Genomic DNA, 23,896 nt, shown 5'->3' on the forward strand with positions numbered 1-23,896 from the left:
ACATGTTCTGCTGCAAGCACAGGAGAGAGACAGATGTGTAACTCGAAGATACAGGGAGTACTGTACTGAATTCTAGCAGCTGGCACTGGTTTTGACTTAGCATTTTCCGTGACTAGAGCCTTCTTCCGAAACACACAGGAAATTCTTATTACTTCGCTTGAGGTGTAAACACTAAATAGACCACAGCATACTTGGGTCCAAATATTCTATGCCCCACAGAGCCAATGCTGTTTGTTCATACTGATCATGACTATTGGTTACCCCAAACTAGTCTTTAGTGTTTTCCGTTAGTTGCTTTCAGTTATCAAGCATTCCTTTAGTAGCTCCTACATTCAGAACAGTCATACTAAAAAAAAAAAAAAAACCCACCAAAAAAAAAACCCTGTTCAAATCTTCCTCATTCACAAAACAAGGTCCATTCAGCAAGCAAGGGAATATCCATCCCCTCTTTCTCAAACGATGCAGTAGATTTTTAAAGCAATTTTACACAGCTGTTGACTTGACGTGGTTCCATGCTTGATGAAGCATGTAAATGACACCGAGCAGGTGTGACTAACAGCAGTGCTTGCTTTTGTTATCTCTGATCCAGGCTGTGCAAACTTTTCAACTACTATAGTGAGGTATTGAAATTGAAGTCAGGATTGCAGAAGGACACTTCCACTTCATCCAAAAATGAAGTTTACAGGACACCGTGACCTGTTGGGACTCTCACTTAGCCTGAGCTTATATAAAGGTCATTAAATCCCTTGTAAGGTCAAACCTGAAAAAAACCAACACCTAGGTTAATCTAGACTGTCTTATCTTAAGGATGCTTCAAAATCAGTAATGGAGAAGCATTTTTATTGATTCACAGGATTTACTTGAACTCTCCAACAATCTTCTTTCTTAACAGCATTTGCTGCCTTCCCTTTCCAAACCCTGTATGTCTTGAGAAGCTAATCTTCCCTATGGAAGTATTAACATTTGAACTACTGTATTCCCTATTACTCTGCATCGATTCTTCAGTTGTCTCCTTTATATGAGAAGAATAAATTATTTCTAGAAGAACCTACTGCTAATGTCTAAATGCTATGTTAGATGTCCCAAAATGATAGATGCTATTGCTTTTTCTCAAATGATCAGAATTTTCACATTGACACAATTTAACAGCAACTCTTCCTTATGGTCTACATAATCTTCTCGCTACGATTATTTTGTGAGTCCAAGCATATGCTTAGGCAAATGCCTGCCAAAGAATAGGTGTGTTTTGAAGAACAACGTAGCTGTCTGCCTTCAGAGGGAGTCTGAAACCGTATTAGTTTCCTGTACAATTTGAACAGTGAACTGAAAGTCTATCCTTAGTTCCTCTGAGTCACTTCTGGCAATATATTCTCTGCCAGTATAATTGCAACTAAAGACAAAAGAAGACAGAAACCAAACAGTTGTCCTCCTGTCCAAAACGTATGTCTGTACTACCAAGTTCCCAGTTTTATTGCATGCTTTCACTGAAAAACTACCCTCTGCTCTAGAAAAGCACATTCGTGTGAACCGATCAAATTCTACATAATTGGGCTGAAATACACAGGAAATAGATGAGTTCACTTCCAAACAGATTAGACTTAATACAGAAATTTATATGATAACAGCAACAATGCCCCAAAATAGCACTTGTGATGATTAAGAACATTTCCTGTTAAATAAGAGCATCTTTAGCTATTATATTTGTTTTAAATTGATAGCAAAAGAGCCAGAACAAGGAAAAAAGTCCTCTAGGGAGTCACATAATTCCACTATTATCCTACTGGAGTGCCTACAATCACCTAATATTAAACATTTATGTGAAAAATTCCTCTTTTAGTAGAGGCTGAGAGAACATTCACTACAGAATCTATGTTTTAATTAACTTTTCAAAAGCAGGCTTTTTCTCCCTTTGTGAAATGCTCTTGATAAATTAATTCTGTTAATTAATAAAGGTATTTGTGCATTATAAATCTCCAAGGATTCCAGTCTCATGGAATCTCAGTTAATGAAAACATCCAAAAGTTTATCCTGGAAAATCCTCAGAAAATCACAGAACACCAACGAACAAATAAATAACCAAGGAAATTGAAAAAAAGTTAATATTCAGACATTTCTGTGATGAACCCCTCTAAAGTATACAGAGAAAAAAAATCTTACCTATTCCAGTTCCACATTATTCTATTTTTAACTGAGTTTTACTTTAGGTTTATACTAATTAATAATGTCTAAAAAACCCACAAACAAATCCTGAAAGACATGAAAATAAACTATGCCTCTAGGAAATGCTATTTCTTATTGCAGACATTCTTATAATTTATATTGTGGCCGCTTGCAACATGGTATAGTTAAAATATACCCAAATAAACAACAAACACTGGGAAAAAAGTCAACTGAGATATGAGATGAATATGCGAATATCAATTCAGTCCTCTTCCTACTCGTCTTCTGTGGCTTTAAAATTGTTCCCAGTAAACAGAATTATGTTTTCAGCACAGTCACCTATTCAAAAGTATGACCTTTGTGACCAAAGGATCTTTTAGTATGCAGTATAATCTCTACTTTAGGCTTCAAAGGAAAGTTTTGAGTTTTTTTAAAAGCAAAAGCTTTCAGAGCAGTATTACTCAGTTTTTTCTATAATTTTATTTTTCAAGCTAGGTATAATATAAGAGAAAGAAGATCATTTTGTAATGATCTAAATATATATTAATCTTCCCCCAAAGGCTTTATCCTCACAACAATTATACTTTAACAGATCAAACAGAATTCATTAAATAAAAAGATTGTTTATATATTGGATAAGAACCTGTCTTCCTTTACTTAAACACAGGATCACAAATACTTTCAAAACCCACCACAAACATTTTCAGATGCAGTTCACATAAAATTAAAGGAATGGATGCACCCACTTAACACATGCGTGCCTTTTTGTTTTACCAGCAAACAGATGTTTTACTAATATCCAATGCTGTAGGTGAAAACCCACCTCAAATTCTGCTCTACGTAACTTAGTCTAGCACCTATGATTTTGAACATATTCCAAATTGAACAGGAAAATGGATAGCACCAAAGTGTATTGAAAACTGTTTCAATGAAGTTTAATCTGTATCATAGCTTTTAAAACTACTTTGGAACACATTTGGCTGAAGGTGGAGCAAGAAAACTACATTCAAAAGCAGTTCAAAGTGAGACGATGAACAGAGCATTTTTAGCATTCTTTGTACAATAGTGTTCTCTTTGTAACTAACACGACGCCAAAGGAAATGGTTAATTCTCAAGAGCCCGTATCTTGCAAGCCACTTAAAATGTATATTCTCAAAATAGACGGTTCTCACATGCTATGTTTAAGTATATATACAAAAGTGCTGTGATGGCATCACTACTGAATGCAAAGGACTTCTACAAACACCCGTAAGATTCTTGCAATGTATTCTGCACTGATAGAAGTCTACTCAATGTCAGGTAGAAAATCCCTCTCTGTTTATGGTCTTACTTTCTATAAGTTATAGAGAGAAACTTCTGTTAATTTATTTTACCAGTCAGATGAGAGATGTTTTCTTGCTATATACACTTTAAAAAGTGAAAGAGAGAGAAGCCTTAGCTCTACTGCTGCCACGTCACTCCTCCAGTTAGTGGAGAGATTGATCTAGATGGCAATGACAAAACAAAACAAAACAAACACCACACACAATTAAGCCAAAACAGAGCTGTGCTGATAGGTGGAAAAGCATAACTTCTTTTTGTTTCCCTTCCCCATTCCCATTAATACAATGAAAACTTGTAAACTAACAAAATAAAAGAAACTTGGGAAATTATGTCTAATAGGTCAGGTTGTGGTTGCCATTCAAAATACTATACCATATAGAAAAGTATGCACAGAAGGATAAGCTTTCAATAAAAAAGTATGCAATATTTACCTTTTTAACCAACTATTTATTAAATGCTGGTATTAAAACAGTTATCTAAAAAAGTAACTCTAGGGAGTTGCACAATTCAGTACCACACAGTGCCACACATATTACTGCAACTTCTTTCACACCAGCGTGTGGTTTTCCAGTAGATGCCCCAATTCCAGGTGTTAGAGGAACTCTGGCTTCTCAAACCATGAGTCAGTCACAGACTTCCTAAACTGAGAAAGACAACTGGTCTAGTGTGCTTAAACACAGTAACCTCCTTATCCAAGGACTGATACAGTTATCTCCAGCTACTGCATCTGGTTGTCTCTGATTCCCCAGCTCAAATAACCAAGTACACCCTTGCAGCAGAGCTAAGTGAACACTGGAGCAGTGGAATAGAGCAAGGCTTGAATTCACACCTGTAGATCCACAAAGAGATACCTTCACTGTAACATCAACTAATTCCAATCCTCATATAAGAGACCTCAGAATCAGACAGCACTAACACGAAAAAAACACTATGCTTCTGGCAGTGCCATATCCCACAACATAATTATATCTACCATCAGCCGAAAGAATGCACAGAGATATTCATTCAGGGTTAGCCATCATTTTCAGTCCCGGTTCAAGGTGTACAAGGGCACAAACAGGTATTTGCTCTGAATCTCAGAATAGTCCTCCAGAAGGAACTATGGAGATAGCCTGCCATTGGCTTTGAGGAGAATACTGTTTCATACCAATACATTTATCTTGTACTTAGGCACAATGAACAGGCAGAATTTGGCCCCTATTTACAAAAGGTATAACGAAGTAAAAACTATTGCATCACAAAAACAATTAAAAAATCCAACTTTTTAATTAGAGATTAAAATCAAATACATTTAGCAGCCTACACACCCACCTAATTATTTCTGAGTAATCTTATCAAATCATCATCTTACATTTTTCTTGCAAATGTTAAGTTTCTACAGCACCATATATAAACAATGCAAGTAGTAGCACGTGTCCAAGCATTCTTTTGAAGTAAAGAACATTTATTGAATTCATGCTAATCAGGAACGTGCTAATTTATGACAACCTCTAACGTTACATCATAATGGCATTAGATACAACTGAAAATGAGCAGGGGTTGTAATATCCAGTTGTTTCTTTCTACAATGTAGAGAACAGAAAGTGACTCTACAGCAAACATCAATAAGCCTGCACAGATATCATCAGTGTTCTGAAATCAGATTGGCAATATTATTTACAAGTTCTGGATAGCAGATAAAAAAAGATGTAAGGAAAATGCAGACTATGACGCATACTTTGTATTAATAAGAGTTATTTTTCTTCTAGTGCTGCAGATACCCTGAGAAAGTCATTGTTAGTTTTGGTAAGCTCACCAGGACTATTTAAAAGCAAACAAACTAAATTAAATTTGAATAAAAACTTATTTTGTATTATATTAAATAAAGCTTGTGGTGTTACCCCATCGAAAAATACTTCATGAAATACAGAAACTGCAGTCCCTTAGAGCTGTGGATGCCCAACACTGAAGTAGCAACCTTCACTTCTGGGTTTGGTAATATTTTTGTGTCTACATTAACTTACCCGCCTTGAATCAGAGGAAATGGAGCTCTTAAGCAGGATTTATGCTTATCTATTTCCTAAAAATATGTAGTACAGTTAAATTCTATTTATTAATACAGTTAATTTCTATGTAATACAGTTAAATAGAATTTATCTTAACTCTCAAAGTTAAGTATCTACTGAACTCAGGAGGTCTACTCATGTCTTTAAAAAACATACTTGACTAGGGATAAAAGACAAAGAATGAAAATTATGCAAGGAAGGAAAAAAAAAGTAATTTACTTTGCATGGTTCCTCCCACAACTGAAATTCAGCAATGGCTAGTTACCCACAGTTACTTAAACCAAATTAGCCTGTGGCTCTACGAATGGAAAACTGGAGTAAGAAAATATGCTTAGAATACCACAGATACTTTTCAAAATCAGCCATTAACATTTTTGCAATGCAAAGTCTTCTCAGCTAAGAAAAAATAGCCAGTTGCTGCATGAACTACTGAGTTTCTATATTAGCTAGTAGCCTCACAATGTCAAATCAAGTCTTGACCGGAAAAAAAAAAAAAAAATCTTGTAACTGCTTGAAGAACATATGTAGCATTTTTCTAACATTTACATTCAAGGAAAAATAGTATCAGCAACATCATATGCAATATGCTGGAAAAAATAAGTCAGCTTGATATTTCAGGTCTTTATCATGGCCAGAATAGCCACTAGTTTGTACCTAGCCTACTTTCTCCATTAAATTAGCATTTTCAGGCAGTACTGAATATTAATTTTGAGAAAATAGTACCAGAAAATTCCATGACAAACAATTCATACATTATTAAACCTGAAAAATGCAGGACCATTGGCAGACACTAAACCATTATATAAGAATTTTAATATGGTCTAAAATCAAAAGAATAAGGAAAAAAAAGTTCATAGCAGAGACACTTACTATTGTATTTTCAGAAATAGAAGGCTATGTCTTTAAAATACATTCACAAGTTTACTTTCCATTTTGTAGTTCAGAAACTAGATTGGTCAGATATTTCATGAGAATGTGTGTGTGGTGAAACCGATGTATCACGTGAGTTTTTGTGCATGCACACTTTCAAGTTTTCAGACAATTTATGAACAACTACTCTAAGAAGAGTTTTTCTACATATCAGTGAGTAAAACATGTATGAATAAGTAAGTCTTTTCTAATTCGTTTCCAACTGTATATGGAAATAAAATAATGGCCTGTAGCAACTTGGGTAACAAAATCTGAATACACTTCCTTTTAAATAATATATGACAAAGCACTTGAGACCAATATTGGTATCATCCATTACAGAGGAAAATATACTGAAAAGTTAAGTCCAACATTAAAGGAACACATTTCAGATCCAGTTGGGCACAGAATTCAATGATATTGATTTTTCAGTTTCCTTCACCTACAAGGTCCGCAAGGTTTTCTAGAATGCAGTAGCAACCTGCTACTACTTTTACAGCAGTGGATTTTTAGAATGCTTTTTAGAAAGTATCACTATTGCTATACTCCCAGCCTTCAGCCACCATGCAAGCACTCTAGCAGAAGTTACACTGGTTATACAAGTATGTGGACACCAAATGTTATGCTACTTTGGAGAAAGTAAAAAGGATGACTTGGCCATTAAGGGCCACCTTCTAGGTACAGGAGACCGTGGTAGAAAGCTTGAATTAGCACTTGACAAAGAGCTGAAAAGCAATTTGTTCTAGACAGATTTTTCCTTGGGTCTTAGGTGGAGGATATGCAAAAAATAAGAATGGAAATGAAACTGTTTGCAAAGAACAACATTAGAAGGCAATACTCTCTTTCATTTACAAAGTGGCACCTGATCTGAGGAGAGGTAAAAGACAGAAAACCAAGATAGGCAGGTTCATAAAGAGGGACTGTGTACAGCTTTGGGCTAAGACCACATTTCCAGAACTCTGGATATCCTGGAAAGAACAGACTTCTCTCCAAGGTTCAATCAGCAACCCAAATCACTGCAACTGGTATTAGAAGAAAGTACGACTTTACACTATTCTCAGCATCAAGCCAACAAGTAGAAGTTACATTCCTATCCAGTGAATTTGTATCTTATTTGTATAGGAATTTTACAAACAAGAATATTTACACAGCAAGTCTAAAGATGTAAACAAAAATATTAATGAAAATTGAATTCAGAATGAATACAGAAATACCATTTGACTAAATATTTTCTATAGTATCATGAAATACAATTTGATTAAGTACTTAATATAACAACATGAGAGTTTTTTTCACATCATCACACAAGTAGTGCCAAACTGATAAAACCAGCAGTATTTTAAGATATAAGCTTAATTACATCATCCATCCTCTCTGGTTTGACTAACAGCAGCAGCTGAAATTGTTACTGACTATGCTCATACTGCATCTCCAATAACCCAAAATCCACATAAAAGCAGCAACTGCAAAGTTTTCATACTCATCAGTAAAAGAAAGGGAATTATTGAGGTCTGAATATTTAAGGACAGGAAATTCTTCTCCATAGCTTATTATGAAAGTAACCTATTTCTATACATTATGCATTGTGAAAGATATCTAGGTTTCTTTAAAATTGACTTAATTGCTAACTGCTACACAAACATTTGTTTCTTCAAAAGGACCAAACAACTGTACAAAACACAGAAAACTGTCTAGTAACACTCTAAGTTTGGAACTCTCAAAGCATATGCCTTAATAGCCTTGTTCACATAAAAGCACACAGTTGTTAAATCTTCCTAGACGGTTTTTGCACATTTGCATGTGCCAAATTACTAACTCAAGAACTGGTGACACCGACAACCCTGGACACACCTTGATCTCTTTGCGGGATTCCTGGAACTTACCCTGAAAATGATTTGTTTTGAGAAAAAAAGCTGATTTGCAGGAAGATTCTTAATTCAAACCACAAGTTCAATTGCTGAAGATCCTTTACACATATGAATAGACAAAAAAAGATGGAAGTGTCCTTTATGCTCTTTAGCACAAGGAAAACAACTTTCTAATAAAGTACTGTTATCAAGGTATACATGATGTGGTATATTATAGATGTGTATTAAGTGGGCACTGCACTCCAGATTTTCCAAATAACAGTAGCACAATTATCTTTCTTCTCCTGTTCGTTATGCTTTTTGTACAGAAGCAGCCAAACCTGAAGCAAATATAATTGGGCTGAACATATTGCTAGATTGAACTGCTAGACACAAAAGGTGAAAAGTTACCACTAATTAATCAATATATAGTTCAAAACCAAGTTCTGAATATATTTCTAAAATGAGAAGTTCTAAGAGTGTGGCTTGGAGTCCTGAAAGGAGATAAAGACCAGCTCAGTTTTAGCTTGTACCTGGCTCACAAGAGAAGTTCTTCAACTAGCAACGTGCACCATACAGAAGTTATCAAGAGCTCTGTTACAACAGATTCTCCTGAAGAAGCAGAAGAGATGACAGACCTCACTGATACCTCCTCTGAATTGAGACAGCCTTAAAAAAAACCCCAACACTTCAAGGACAAGACCATCCTTTTTTATTAGAGAGGTGAACTCTGCTTAAATGTGGTTATCCATAAATGAAAATTCAAAGATGCAAGAAGTAGGAAAACAGAGCCTATTTATGATATTCACCTGAAAATAGCAGAAAATACGACACCTTATAAAGTGAATCTTAGCAGTTATAGTCCTTGCTAGAAAAAAGCAGCTAGGGGACTTGCTTCTTATGCTCTACTGGTGGATAGTGACAACCAGAAGTTTGGTGAAAGAATTCTCAAAACATTTTCTGCTACTAGGCAATCTATCACACCAAAAGATGCTCAACATATATTATTAAGTAAGCTCCAATTTTCTGTATTTTATTCTTTGGCATATTAACTGCAGCAGTCTGCTTCCTTTAACCAGCCAGGCTCTGAATGGATTCCAGAAAGACCTGTATCAACATATGTCACTGCAACACCCTTCAGCTAACCTGGAAAAAAAAAACAATCAATGAGGCACCAGAAGCTAGCATAGACAGCTGAAGTGGAGACAGTGGCCCTCTATTCAAAACAGAAGATATTGACAGGATAGGAAAAGGGGATGTGATATCTAGAAGTATATGGGGATGCGATATGCTGGAATCAATCTTCAGATGAGATACACAGTTTCAAATACTATCTGTTATACAGTCTGAGTAAAAGTCTTCTGCAGAAGGACTGCCTGGCACGCAGAGCAAAGCCTGGCAAGTGAGCAGGAAAGACTTTAAGGATTTTTTTTTTAATTTGCCTATGTGTCGTTCAGATCTTTTTTCTCTGGCTGAGAAAGTAAAAACTGAAGAAACTGAGCCCTAATTGTGAGGAGGAAAGATGAGGAAGGAACTTGGGCAATCTCTTCCTTCACTGAAGTGTGCCATAAGATTGCAAGAAACACACAAATACAAGTTTTCAGGAGTAGAGTTTTAAGACAATTCTACCACCTCATTTGAAGCCAACAAGCAATGAGTCACTGTTTCTTACAACCTCCAGTGAGCAAGAAAGCAAGCTAACAGTGAGGAGGCAGGCTCCAGTGAATCTCTCATTTCATCTGGATCAAAGCAGCACGTTGAGGCCAGCTCTGTAAATAATACCGAGTCACTAGGCTGTGTGACAATAGCAACGTGTGAGTTACATACCCATAGGGGCCTTCACTTCTCTGTATGTGCCTTCTGCTTTCTTAATGCTTTCCCAAGCCACCATCCTCTATCATTAGTTGCTATAGGACCGACATGATCAGTATCAAGCTACACTGGTACCACAGTCTATTGCAGAGCATAATAGGGACCACAGATACCCAAAATTAATTTAATATTAGTAGAACGAATCATGTGAGGGAAGCTTGCTCTCACTGAACTTGGTGCTTCGGCAACAAGGGTAACAACAGTTGCGTATGAATCCATAAAAGTTCAGTTGTTTCACACAGATAAAAATCTATGTACAAAATTAGCAAAGGGTTTTTAAAGTAGTTGAAAAAGTATACGTGTAGACCAAAAAACAATGGATAATGTATCTTAAAAATACAGATTTTTTTTTAATGTACTTGGTTTTTGCTCACTTGTCAAAACCAGAAATGAAGTCAAAGGACCTAAGTCTCCTCTTGGGACAGGGAGATGCCTCCCTCCTGTGCACCATGGCTGCTACTGGGTCTTTTGCACAGTCCTCCCAGCTTCTCTGGAAACGATAGGACAGGAGGATTGGAGCAATATAAAGAGGGATCAATTTCCTCACCTTATTCAGTCATGCTTATTGCTCTACAGACAGCATCCTTGCTGACCTGAACTTTCTGCTAGACAGGGAATTGATACTTTACTACACAGCCCTTGGGCAGAAGAACTGTTTCCACCTCTGAAACCAGCTAGAACTGCATTGAAGCATGCACTTTGTCATCACTTGCTGTCTTGTGGCTCAATGGCTCAAAAATTACAGACAAGCTCTATTTGAAAGTACAGACAAGCTCAGACTGAAAACAGTTAACAGGACCTCCCTACTTTGGAATTAATTAGATTTGGTTGTTTTAGGATCCACATAACTGGGAAAGTAAGGGCACATGCAGGCCAAATCACTTTTGGCAGAGTCTTTCCACAGTACTACGTCACACCCTGATTTTGCAATCTATATCCACTGCTGCCAAACAGAGAGTAATGCTTCATTTAATCCACACCCTTGTATAATTTGGCTGAGAGTACTTCCTTTAGCCTGAAGGCACAGCAGTAATTACCCTAACACACACCAATTTCAAGTAAATATAAATGGTGTTCTTTTGATAAAGTTTTTGGAATCTTTAAAGATTGCTGTTATTGTGCTCTGTATTTAGTGTAATTTTTAGTGAAATATTTTAATTAACTTGCCTAGAAGAAACATGAAAAAGAACATATAATAAAGGAACATGTGTATCTTTGATCTCAGTATAAACAATTCTAGCAAGTTTAACTAGAAAATACAAACTCTTCTGACATTTATAGCATCTTATCAATCAGATAGAGGAAACTGGATAACCAACCTTTTAAAATAGAAGAACTAGACTGTCATTAATGTTAATGGTTTTGTCTCTATGTCTTTACTATTCTGTTGGAACATTTTTGTGGTTAGATGAATCTATTTATACACCTTTTGTTTTCAAATTAAAAAATCATTTTTACTATTCATTTTGTAAGTGTAAGCACTCAGCACTTCTACCTTAAAACAAGGTCCTGTAGTTGTGCCTTGAGGCAAAACTCTGACATCGGCAACTGATGTTGGCAGCACAACAGGGCCACAGAGCTCTGAGGAAGTCCTTTCCTCTGCAGAATCACCTGAGCCGCCTGTAAGCCACAGTGAGGGCACGGCTGTGTTCTGGTACTTTTAATTTTTATTTACTGCCGAAGTCAGCTGCAAGGTGGAATATCCCAGAGATAACTCTAGTGACTGAGCAGACGGAATAAGATCAGGGAAATACATGCAAAGGTTGGCTGCAGGTGACAACCGAGCCTTCGTAATCTATTTGCACTGAAGAAACTGAGACACAGCTTCTTCAAAATGTAAATGGTATAGCAAAATAGCTTATAAAAGAACCAGAAAGGCATTAAAAAAAAAAAAAAATCTTGTGATGGATGTTTCTATTGTTTTAAAAGAAAATTAAGATTGAGAAAAATATTTTTAAGTTGAATTTTTGAGTTCTTCCATTCTGCTATGAGCAAATAATAACAATAAAAAAGTTTTATTTTCTTTCTCCCTTCTCTCTTATACTTTTCCCCTAAGTAAAAGTGAGAGATAAGAATATCTTAAAATGAATGATCATTTTCCCCAGGGGAGTTCCCATTCAAATTAGCACACAGAGATATATAAAAAAAATTTTAGATGTTCTTCTGCTTTTGGTAAAAATATTTTTACCTAACTTCAGTGTAGTTAAGGGAGTTCACATTTGCTGAAGATCTGATCTGTGGTGTTTAGCTGGTACTTTGTCTCTACTCAGTTCTCTTACCCCCTTTTGAAAAATAAAGAGAAAATCTGGTAATTGGATCTAAAACTTAATCTGTTATCATAATTTCTCTGTGACTATGCAGTGCTTTATAGTTAAAATAAAGCCTTGTAATGAATGTAAAGGTATTATCTTTGGTTAATAGGAGAAAATAGAAAAACAGAATAATATACTTAAAAAACTAGGGACTAAAATAACCCAAGTTTATTCACTTAAAAAGTGCTAGTTTTCTGCACTTTCTCATAACAGTTTTCAAACATTATTGTTATCCAAACTGGGGGGTGGTGGGGATGTTTAAGTAATTCAGTTTCCAAAAGAAGGAAAACATACATACTTGATCCAATCAAAGAGTTAGAAACAATCGGATTCTACAATTTACAGCAAAATGTGAGAATTCTGCAAAGTTGCAATTAGATACTTGTTATAATAACAAAAAGGCAATTAATATTTCTACATTTAGGAATGCAAAAGAAAATTATAGGCAAAATTTTCAATCTTTTAGAACCACTGTCCCATTAGAATAATTAAATGAAAAGTCCACTTTTCAAAAAAATTCCATCCCCATAAAAATGTTAGAACTCCTCTCTTGAAAATTTTTAAAAGGTTAAATTTCTGGAGAATGTGTCTGGCAGGATCAGTTCTTGAAATATATGACAGTGCAGGAAAACAGCAAATTGCATAAACCATAGAAACATAACTGAGAAGCGAGAGACAATATTGGGTACATATTTCTTTCATCTTAATGCACATTCACCTTTCTCAAACACATGACATAATCTACTATAAGCAGATTGTAGCTTGCAGGAAGCTAACCGTTCTGCAAGCATTTCTTCTCACATATTCTTAGACCACTTTCTATTTTGGCAATACCTCTACAGGACATAGTAATAATGTTCTGTATTTATATACAGTTTAAGACTTAAAGACAACTGGTAGTAGACTACTAATCAAAGATATTTTCCCCACTGGACTGCCTGATCACATTGAAGCCATTACAACTATCCCATAGTGAACAGGAAACTTGCATTTCTCCCTCTGTAGTAGTAAGGATAAATAGGAAAAGATACACATTTCAGGCCACCACTAAAACCCTTTTTCGCAGGCCTCATAACGTCACTTCATTATTTTCTTAATCACTATCACAAAAAAAAAAGCCTAGCAGACTCACCGATACTAATGAAATTGAGAGACTATCTTTGTGAGATTATTAAACATTATCTGCTTCCCTTTTGTAAGCATTCTCATATACAAAAGTAATGAAAATCAGTTTCCATCATCACCTATTCCTCCTAGCAGATTGTATTACACTCAAACCACTTTCAACTAATAGTGTGGGTACTGAACCACTTTTAGGTATGTATTTGGTACTCTTCACCACAATATGCTCCTGCCCAATTTTAAGAAGGTGTGGGGCTAAAAAGAAATATCTCAAAGTGACTTAGACATTATGTCAAATTGCTACACCATTTCCATAGCTCTGATCTGTGCAGCCCTGAAGGCTTAATTGCTTTCCCCATCACAGCAAATCTAAATGAAGCTGTTGGGTGAGCTAATGAGGCAACACACATTACAGTTTAACAGGGAACAGACATACCCAGATTCTTTCAAGACAAAATTGAGAGTTCTTTTCTTATGTTTATATTCTCCACAGGAAGTATTCTACACACACTCAAGCTATTTCTCTTAAAAAATTAATAAGAGATTTCACTCCTCCTTGAAAATTTGATAAAATACAGTAGTTACAGTAACATGTTAGGATTAAAAAAAAAAAGTACGTATTCAATGATCTGTGTGCCATTCAATTTGCCTGCATGGATTGGATCCCAGTAAACAGATTTCTCCAACTGGCGCTCCTACTGGCACTCCCACTAAACAAAAATGGTTCCCTAAGGTCAGCATTATCTAACTTCAGCACAGTAGAGTGGGAAAGCCGGCTATGCTGCTGGCTGTACCGCATGCTTTCTCTTAATTCATCTTCTGTCTGCCAATCAGTTCTTTCAGTCCTCTTTGAAAATGCCAGCAACCTGTATCCAAACATAGCCAGAGATACACTACTAATATTGTATTTCATCTTATACTTGGACTATATAGTACACATACATGGAACCTTCAATCAACATATACTCTGTCATCTTTTTTAATATCGCTTCAGTCTCTTCAGGACATTTTATTACTGTTTATTCTCAAATTAGAAAACTAAGCTATTCTAATAGTAAACCTGAATTAAATTGTTCATTTGATACATTTTCAATGATAGTTTGCATGAGTCTTTTTTCCCCTAACAGTTTCTTAGTAAGAGATGAAAAGAATAAGGCCCCACTGAACTAGCTTTCTACACACATTCTTCCTTGAGTGGCACAAAATTATGTCAGAAGCAAGATAAATACCCCCAAAATAAACAAACAAAAACATTAAAGTCTTTCAGGACTGTGGTAGTACTGAAGATAGATGTTCTAGAGTTGGGGAGAAAGTATGAAATACTGAAAAAAAAAAAAAAGTAATCAATGATACCAACATACATATGAGGATGTAACTTTTGACAGTGTTTCTGCAGTATCTGCAAAAATGTGAATTTTGCTACTTGATGTAGGTCCTTTTTCTGCCTCTAAAAAAACAAGAATCAAAATAGTATTTTAAGAGTGTTTAGTTGATGCATAAATACTTTTGATATCTTTGATGTAGAAACCTATTTCATTGTTTGCTTGAGACTGAAAAAAGTTTTAAATAGTCTATCAAATATAACGGAGGACTTAAATGCAAAGTCAGTTTTGTTAATATCTTCAGAGAGCGAGAAAGAGTGCTTTGAAGCTTTCACTTTATATAGGTGGAAAACACCTTTGACTGTCAGTTGTGTTAATGGAGAGAAAATTTCTAATTGTTCTCAACCCTGCCAAAGCGTTGTGTTTTTTGTTTTTGAGATTTTTTTAAAGATACAAGAACCATCACGTTTCTAGCACATATGTAATTAATTTTTAAGAACAAGTTTAATTAACTGGTTTTATTGAAGTCAAAATTTTAGTGAAAAGATCTGTGCAGTATTTATAGTCAAGCTTCAATCTCCCACATAGTTAACAATTAGGGTCACTGCTAATTACAATTACTTGAAACCTAAAACTTATTTTAGAAAACATGCCCTGAACACAATGGGAGTTACTGAAGAGTCACTGTTAAATAAAGCCTAAAAATGCGGGCCATTTCTTTCATGGCATGCCATGGATCTGCAAAACAGTGTCTGAGAGTATAGGAAGGTGATTTCACTGTCCAAAGACGCTCACAATATTAAGGAGGGAAGGAAACAAAACCAGAGGGAATTTTAATGTTTCTCAGAGAATGGGTAATTGAAAGCTGGAGCTTTGGCTACTTCCTTTTTTGTTTTAAAAATTAACAACTAGGAAATGGGTTATCCTGGAAGAAGGTACAAAGACAAGAGGAAAAGATAGGAATGTCTAAGACAAAGTCCTGGATAATGCTACAGTGCAGTGCTGCAGAGTAACACCACAGGACAGGTATGATAAAAGTAGCACTGAAACATGAGCATAAGCAGAGCTATACAGCACAAGGAAGGTAAAACCTCAATTCTGACTATCAAAAACAGGTCTTCAACAAATTTTCTTATTACAAAAAAAAAAAAAAAAGAAAAGAAAGGAAAGAAGAAAAGAAGTTCAGCAAGCTTAAACATTACATACTTTTAGGGACAGATCGCCTAAAGTGTACTAAACAATAATCAAGTAAGAATAAAGTAACCTTCTATATATACAACATGGAGAAATTTGTGTAAAGTGAAAAATAGGACTAGCCGTAAGACTTCATGAATCCAAATTGCAAAGATAAAACTCAAAGGGGATGACTTTCTCCAAAGACACACATCTAGCAAACTTTTCAAATGATTGAAATAGTAAAGCTCCAGCTGTGCTGACAGCTAAGGCAGACACAAAAAAACCCTGATATGGCAAAATGAGGTACACTCTCAGTGCAAAATTCCAGCTATAGGCTATCAGGATGGACAGTAAGAAAACCTAAGTTCCGTGCCTTCCTCTCAAATTTAACACGATCTTTGTGAGAGGAGGACACACAACACACATTTTCTTAAATATAAATTAATTTTGTTAAATTTTAAGAAATCTCTCTAATGAAGCACTTTATACAAGAAACAAGTTCATCCATGTCTTGTATTGGCTTTGTGGTACCTACTTTGATAATTACTATTTGTCAAAATTCATTACTTTTTTCTAGTAATTCTAACCATACTCTTGACAAAACTTTAAATATATCTCTTGCACAGCACTCTATAGCATTGATGGGAAAGCAGTAGATGTTGTTAACCTCGAATTTAGCAAGACTTTCAACACTGTCTCCCATAACATTCTCATAGACAAACTGATGAAGTATGGACTCTGCAAGCAGACAGCGCAGCAGACCGAAAATTGGCTGAGCTGCAGGGATGAGACGTTTGTAACCACTCACATGAAATCTAACTGGAGACCAGTCACTAGTGGGGTCAATACTGGGGCCCACACTGTTTAACATCTACCTGGATGACGGGACTGAGTGCACCCTCAGCAAGTTTGCAGATGATAAAAAACTGGGAGGAGTGGCTGATACACCAGAGGGATGTGCTGCCATTCAGAGGGACCTTGACAGGCTGCAGAAACAGGCTGACAAGAACCTCGTGAAGTTCAACAAAGGGAAATGCAAAGTCCTGCATTCGGGGAGGAATAATCCCATGCACCAATGCAGACTGAAATACACAAAATACCATTTAAACATAAGAAGAGCGTGTCCAACGAAGCTGGTGAAGGGTCTGAGGAGCGGCTGAGGGAACTGGGACTCTTTAGTCTGGAGAAGAGGAGGCTGAGGGGAGACCTCATCGCGCTCTACAACTACCTGAAAGGAGGTTGTAGCGAGGTGGGTGTTGATCTCCCAAGTAACAGGCCACAGGATGAGAGGAAATGGCCTCAAGTTGTGCCAAGGGAGGTCTAGATTGGACATTAGGAAAAATTTCTTTACTGCAAGAGTGGTCAAGCGTTGGAACAGGCTGCCCAGGGAAGCGGTTGAGTCACCATTTTAAAAGTAGTATAGTATTTAAAAGTATTTAAAAGACATGTATTTAAAAGACGTAGATATGGTGCTTAGGGACATAGTTTAGTAGGCATGGTGGTGTTGGGTTGACGGTTGGACTCTTAGAGGTCTTTTCCAACCTTAATGATTCTATGAAAAAAACCCTTTACTGTGAGAGTGGTCAAACATTGTAATAGGTTTGTCCAGAGATGTTATGGAGTCTCCATCCTTAGAGATATTCAAAACCCAACTGGACATGGTCCTGAGCACCCTGCTCTAGATGAACCTGCTTTGAGCAGGAGGGTTGGGCTACATGGTCTCCAGAGGTGCCTTCCCACCACGACGATACTGTGATCTTGTCTTTACTCATCTCATATAAAGAACATTCTGTGCTTGAGAAAGGTGCGGAAGCTCTCTATTTGATGATTACACAACAAATTATTTAATTTGGAACAAAGTAAGTTAGGATATCTAAGCATTACATGTAAAACTCAAGATCAGGGATAAAAAAAAACCAACATAACTGAACAAACTCTTTAAGGAGACAAGGAAGGATCTGATATGGAAATATATTCACTTACAATTAGAAGTTACAGCAGCTGAGCATGCAGAAAACCAATCACTAGCAGATTGCTTCACTCTATATGGAGTCACTTCATAAAGATAACAGTTCACCTTTTTTTTAAAATTAACTAAATAATCAGAAAGGAGTGCTCAACGTAAGTCTCTAAAACATTATAGAACAGAGGGAAGACTGAAATAAGAAGAGGCATCTTTGCTATCACATTATGAAATATTCAAGGATGCACGAACCCAAGCGCTTTCCAAGTAACTCCAGTTTGCTTTTACAAAATAGTGTTGCTGGGGGAAGGGGCTATATTAGAATGATAAATGGCATTGAACTATATTTTCAGTGTTTCATGAATTTTTCCTTCACATAAAATATTTATAAATTTATGTTTCTTACTGTTTGACTGGAGTGTTGCAAGAGCCTGTGGACACAGGTTCTTTAGGAAGGACCGATAGGGAAGACAAGAATGGAGAGTGCTGTAGGGAAGGGAGGGGAGGCTCAAATGCAGAGAGCTACAGAGCAGGTGACAGGTTTGTCAAGAGCGAATGGGTCAGAATTGGAAGAGAGGCCAAAAATATGGACATTGTGGGGGGCACGTGCTACAGACTGCCTAATCGAGAAGAAGTGGATAAAGCCTTCTTTAAACAGAGCAAGAAGTCTCACAATCACAGGCCCTGACTCTCATGGAGGTTTTTAACCACCTCAGTATCTGCTCGAGAGACAGATATTACAGGCTACAAGTAATTCAGACTTCTGGAATGCACTGGAAACAAGTTTTTGATGCAGATTCTGGACAGGCTGACTAAGGGGGCATACTAATAATGAATAAGGCAGAACTGGTTGGAGACAAAGGCAGTCCTGTCTCAGCCACCGCGAGATAACTGATCTTGAGGGAAGTGAGGAAGGTAAATAGCAGAACATGGACTGGGGCTTCATGAAAGCCTACATACATGTGAAAGTATGCACTTGAAGAAAAGCCAAAACATACTATATGTTTGAGAGTATACAGAACCCATCTGTTAAAATGAACAAGCATGTTTAAAAGGCATAGTAGTGAATATTACTTTTATTTCAAGTATTACGAAATCACTTCCAGCTATTTCTGCAAATATATCTGGATACAAAAAGATTTAAAAGTCAGGAAAGATCTGCAGTATCACTGCTACTGCCCATAAATCATAAAGGTGGATACCCCATTTTTCCACTGTTTCTACCTAACGCAAGATGTAGATAATTAAATTGTTTTGTTAAAAGAAGGAAGTGTGGCATGTATCCAGGCTACTACACTGTCCATATCACAAGACATCATCTACAACCTTATCAAGTTAATACAGCATGCACGTACACCAGTTACATGGTTAAAAAGATTGCTAACAGCTTTACACATGCTGCCTGTAGGGACTTCACTGTAATGCAAACTCTGCATTTTGCTTTAAGAAGCACTAAATACACAGCGAAAGGTGACAGGAAAGTGTGAGAATGAGAAGACTGAATAACTGCCAGCATAACCCTCAGGAATACATAACCATCTGCTGAACAAAAATTAAGGATCTCTGTATTGCAGGCAGTTGTTAACGATGCAACATCCCAATAACATATGTACAAAAAAGCATATACATTGTGTATATGAAATCAACTCAGAAAAAAAAGGTTTTGTGCTTCCAGCACAATCCATAAATGAATAAATCTGTTTAAGTACAGGTTTTCTATTATTCAAAAGTAAAATTAAACTGGCAGTTAGGAGCTATGAACATGAGCACCTACCTTCACACTTTATAACCAATGGGGAAAGATGAAATACATGAGTAAATCTTTCTCATATGTTTCACTGAAAATAACTCTATTTGAGGCCTCCAAAATGACAGAGAAGTAATTTAGGATTTTAGAAGATTTTCTTACAGAAAAATATATTTCAGTTGTGGTCTACTAGCATTTTTATGGTCTTTTTCCCCTAAAAATCTTCATTTTCTCATTGCTTTCATTGACTGTTGAAAGACCATTAAAATGTACCTCTTTTTTACTATACTTCCCTTGCATAAATAATACCGTGTACCCAAGGATCATCTTGAAGTATTAGTCAGTTTTGGAAACAACTACATTGGGAGCCCATATGAACAGCTGTAACATGTATCTATGTTCATGCTATTTAAGAAGTCTCCATCAACACATTTATCTGTGCTTCTGCATATAGTAAAATTCAAGACAATAAAATGCACTGGTTTGAGCAATATTAGGTATAGCCATTTAAAACAACTTAAAGTATATGTTAATGTTCTTTAAAGGGTTAGTCCACTTATTTTAAACATTCATAATATGTAAGAGCATGTATATTCTACTGTTTCTGTAAGATTTACAAACTCTGGAAACAATAAGCATCTGCTGTGCAATAGATGAATGTTATTATGGCTCTAAGCTCTTTTGTTAAGATAGAAAAATGGAAATACAAAAATTAACTGGCGTATGGCCATTTGCATTGGGAATTAGTGACTAAGAGCAACTCTGAGACTAGTGGTCAATCTTTTAGACCACGCTAAGGACTCTTTCCCCCCGCTGCTCAGAAAAAGTAATCATAACTTGATTTGCAAAGAAAATTGCCTTTAGGAGATAATTCTATATAATTATAGAGACTATTCCTATCTTTACTATTTACATTTTAAATCTCTGTTACCTGTTTTTAGTTCATTATATATTCCACCCTCCCCCAGGACTTCTTTTTACTCTTCTCAAGGATACAAACAAAACCACTTCAAAACTATGGTTCCAATTTTCTGTCTTATTTTATAGGTGCCCAAAAAAGACAAAAAGGCATGAAATAGTCAATTTTATTATTAAATATTATGATTAGCAATGCAACAGATATATTATTAGCAAAGTATCACAAAAATGCATAATTCCATTGCTTACCTTTTTCTCAAAATCTTTGAATACAAAATGTCTTTAAAAACAAACCCCTAAAAATAGATTAAACATAACTGCAAATAGACTACCAAGCACTATAATTCTACAGTAAACTGCTTTTCTTATTACTGTTTTCTTATATTGAAACATATGCTTTTAAAAATATTATTTTGTTGTTTTTCAGTGTCTGTGTTTAAGATACTTCAGTAAGTTTAAAATATTATCAAACTATTAAATTAACAAAAGCTGGCAATCTCATACTGTTCTAGGAACTTACAGCCTTAACAAATAAGTGTACAGCTTAAAGAAAAAAAGCATTACAAGGGAACATATATCAGTATTGGACTGTATCACACTGCACTTTATAAACAATATCACGTATAACAACCAGGACACTCCCTGAAAGAGCTGCACAGCAAAATTTATAAAGGCAGAAAAAAAATCCTCATGTTACTATTCATTCCCTACAGAGAGTGAAGAAATAAAGAAAAAAATCGTACCACTTTTAGTAGTGGAAGAATTCAGAGGATTCAGTGGAGTGCTCAGAGTGCCTGGTAGTCTTAGCTTGGAGTGTGGTGACAGCAATGATGGTGCAGGAAGCAAGAGATTTGAGCTCGCCTGTAACAGGAAAGACAAATCAGAAAGTGAAGTGTAATTTCCTGGGTTACCTACTGATGCAACAGCTAGAAGAGAAATATTTGCTCACTGTAAATAACTATTAAATTCCAGGAAAAAAATTAAGACTCAAGTCAATGATAAATAACAATTTCAATGGATGGTGGGGTTTCTTATTTTTTTTTAGAGTACTTGGAGACATAGACTTGGAAAAATTATTGACACAGCTATAAATTGAATTGCACATTTACATATGGACACAAACTCTCAAGCAGTGCAAACAATGGAACAGAACTGTTTGAACTGGCATCTCATTGCATCTTCATGTATAAAAATAAAATTACATTTATATATGGTTATAAACCGATAAAAGTAAAATAATTTCTCATTTTGAGTACTCCAACTACACTACATTTATGAAGAGATTACTCAATATTAGAATGAGAGAGGGGAAAAAAAAAATCTTAAACCAGTCCTAACACAAAACTGATTTCTGCAAATCAATAAAGCATACTTAGACCAAAACACAAGACACTTCCTTTATGTAAGCTACACAAAAAATATCTGCAATCCTAATTTTCATAGCGACAAAGATAATGTATTTAAAATTTGATTTGCTATGGAGTTTCTTGATATACATGCAGCTATCACAGAGCAAAAACCTTTCCCAAACTGTACTCTTGACGTATTATCCCCTAGAGCCTATGTAAAAAATATATTATGACAATCTTAGGGTTTTACATGATCCAACTGAGAATTTACTGTTTGTTAAACATATTTTCACTGGCTGCCTTGATAATACAGCCGAAGGGGAGGGAAAATAGGCCTTAAATGAAATATTTGTAATTTTCCTCAAACAAAATGGATTCATATGCTAAAATTTTTGAGAGTTATTTACATAAACCAACATAATTCTTGACCCTTTCAAAAGTCAAGCCTATTCCACCATCTAGAATAAATGCATATGGTCACTTAATCCAACTAAAAGCCCCCACTCAGTGGAGCACTTCCTTTGGCCTCAATAAACTCTAGATCAGACCCTTAAACTTTAGTTGTGAGCCAAAACAGAACAATGACATTTTGCAAATTTTCAATCTACTGGCTTTTAAATTCTTTGGAAAGAAAGGAGACAGCTAAAACAAAGTGAATCAGAGGCTTATTTCCAGAAGTGATATAATTTATATAACTGTTTTTGTCATTTAATACGTATTGAACAACTCAACAGGTTTCAATAATGCAGAATATTTAGGCATTGGCAGGTGTACTGGGATGCAGGTAACATAGCACTGAAAACATGTGTTGAGTAACTTGACTGGGCCATAGAGGATATCTGCTATCATCTCCTCTGTATTACTACACTAGACCTTCACCTTAATGTATCTGGTTTTTGTATAGCAGTATGGATTTAATTCTACTGAAAGAAGTTTATAATAAAAACTGTCTTTTACTAGTCAAGTACTCTCTCAGCAACTGTGCGCAATCGTAATAACTATACTCCAAAACTGACCAGAAAGAAAAGCAAGACAGAAAATCAGATCAACCATTGAACATGATTAAAAAAAAAAAAAAGCAGCATTAAAGCAGCTAGATTTTACTGCAGTGTACAACTTCAACAGATTGTTAGTAAATAACAGTTGTGAAATGCAAGCAGAATGGAGAGGCCTGTTTTTCTGAACAACAACAAAATCAAACTGCTTTTCTTATATTTACATATGCAAGTGACTAAGTTTCATTAATATACACAAATATGGTGTAAAGCCATTAGCTTATGTGTTTACTCAAATACAGAAAAATAATCTGTTCTGCAAATGCATTGAGCTCAGCTTCCCAGTGTTTCATCTTCTTTTATCGACTGTTAGCTCTAGTGAGAGCCCTTCTGCAGTAAGACAAATGAGAAGATCTCCTCCCTGCATGAATTTCTTGCTGAGTGCACACTACACCATCAGCAATACAAATGGATGTTTTCCAGTCAAGTACTCTCATGAAACCTTTTTGGAATTCTCTTTCAAATTTACTATCAAAAGGTTGGTTTCAGACAGTACCAGGGAATGAAGACAGGTTGAATATAGCAGCCTTTGGAAATCAAATTAAACACAGCACAGCAAACTATTCAAAACTAGCACTTAACAGACACTTTCCTGCTTCATCCTGGAGGGAAAAAAAAATATCAGGAGAAACTTGCCTTGATTGTTGTGCTTGAATGAATTATAGAAAAGATATGGAACTCTGTATGTAAATTATCCCTGTGCAGCATTTAATTCCCTTCTCTTTATTTTCCTGCTGTATTACCCAAATACTCTCATTATACATGCCAAATAGCAT

General features: G+C 35.8%; 1 protein-coding gene across 16 annotated transcripts in view; it reads right to left on the reverse strand.

Moving 5' to 3' along the window:
- Positions 1-23,896, reverse strand: part of AHI1 (Abelson helper integration site 1) — a 100,027-nt gene that overhangs the window by 26,981 nt on the left and 49,150 nt on the right. For 15 of the 16 annotated variants that reach the window (XR_012672994.1, XR_012672996.1, XR_012672995.1 and 12 more), the window contains one exon: positions 21,460-21,577. Coding sequence is in view for 13 of the 16 variants with exons in the window: in XM_075145883.1 (XP_075001984.1) it covers positions 21,460-21,577 (118 nt within the window). In the remaining 3 variants the exon portion in view is untranslated. Of the gene's footprint in view, positions 1-20,965; positions 21,013-21,459; positions 21,578-23,896 lie in introns of those variants that run through there. The other variant, XM_075145890.1, reaches the window with a different exon arrangement.

This window comes from Calonectris borealis, chromosome 3 (genome assembly GCF_964195595.1).
Source record: "Calonectris borealis chromosome 3, bCalBor7.hap1.2, whole genome shotgun sequence".
Classification (NCBI taxonomy): Eukaryota; Metazoa; Chordata; class Aves; order Procellariiformes; family Procellariidae; genus Calonectris; species Calonectris borealis.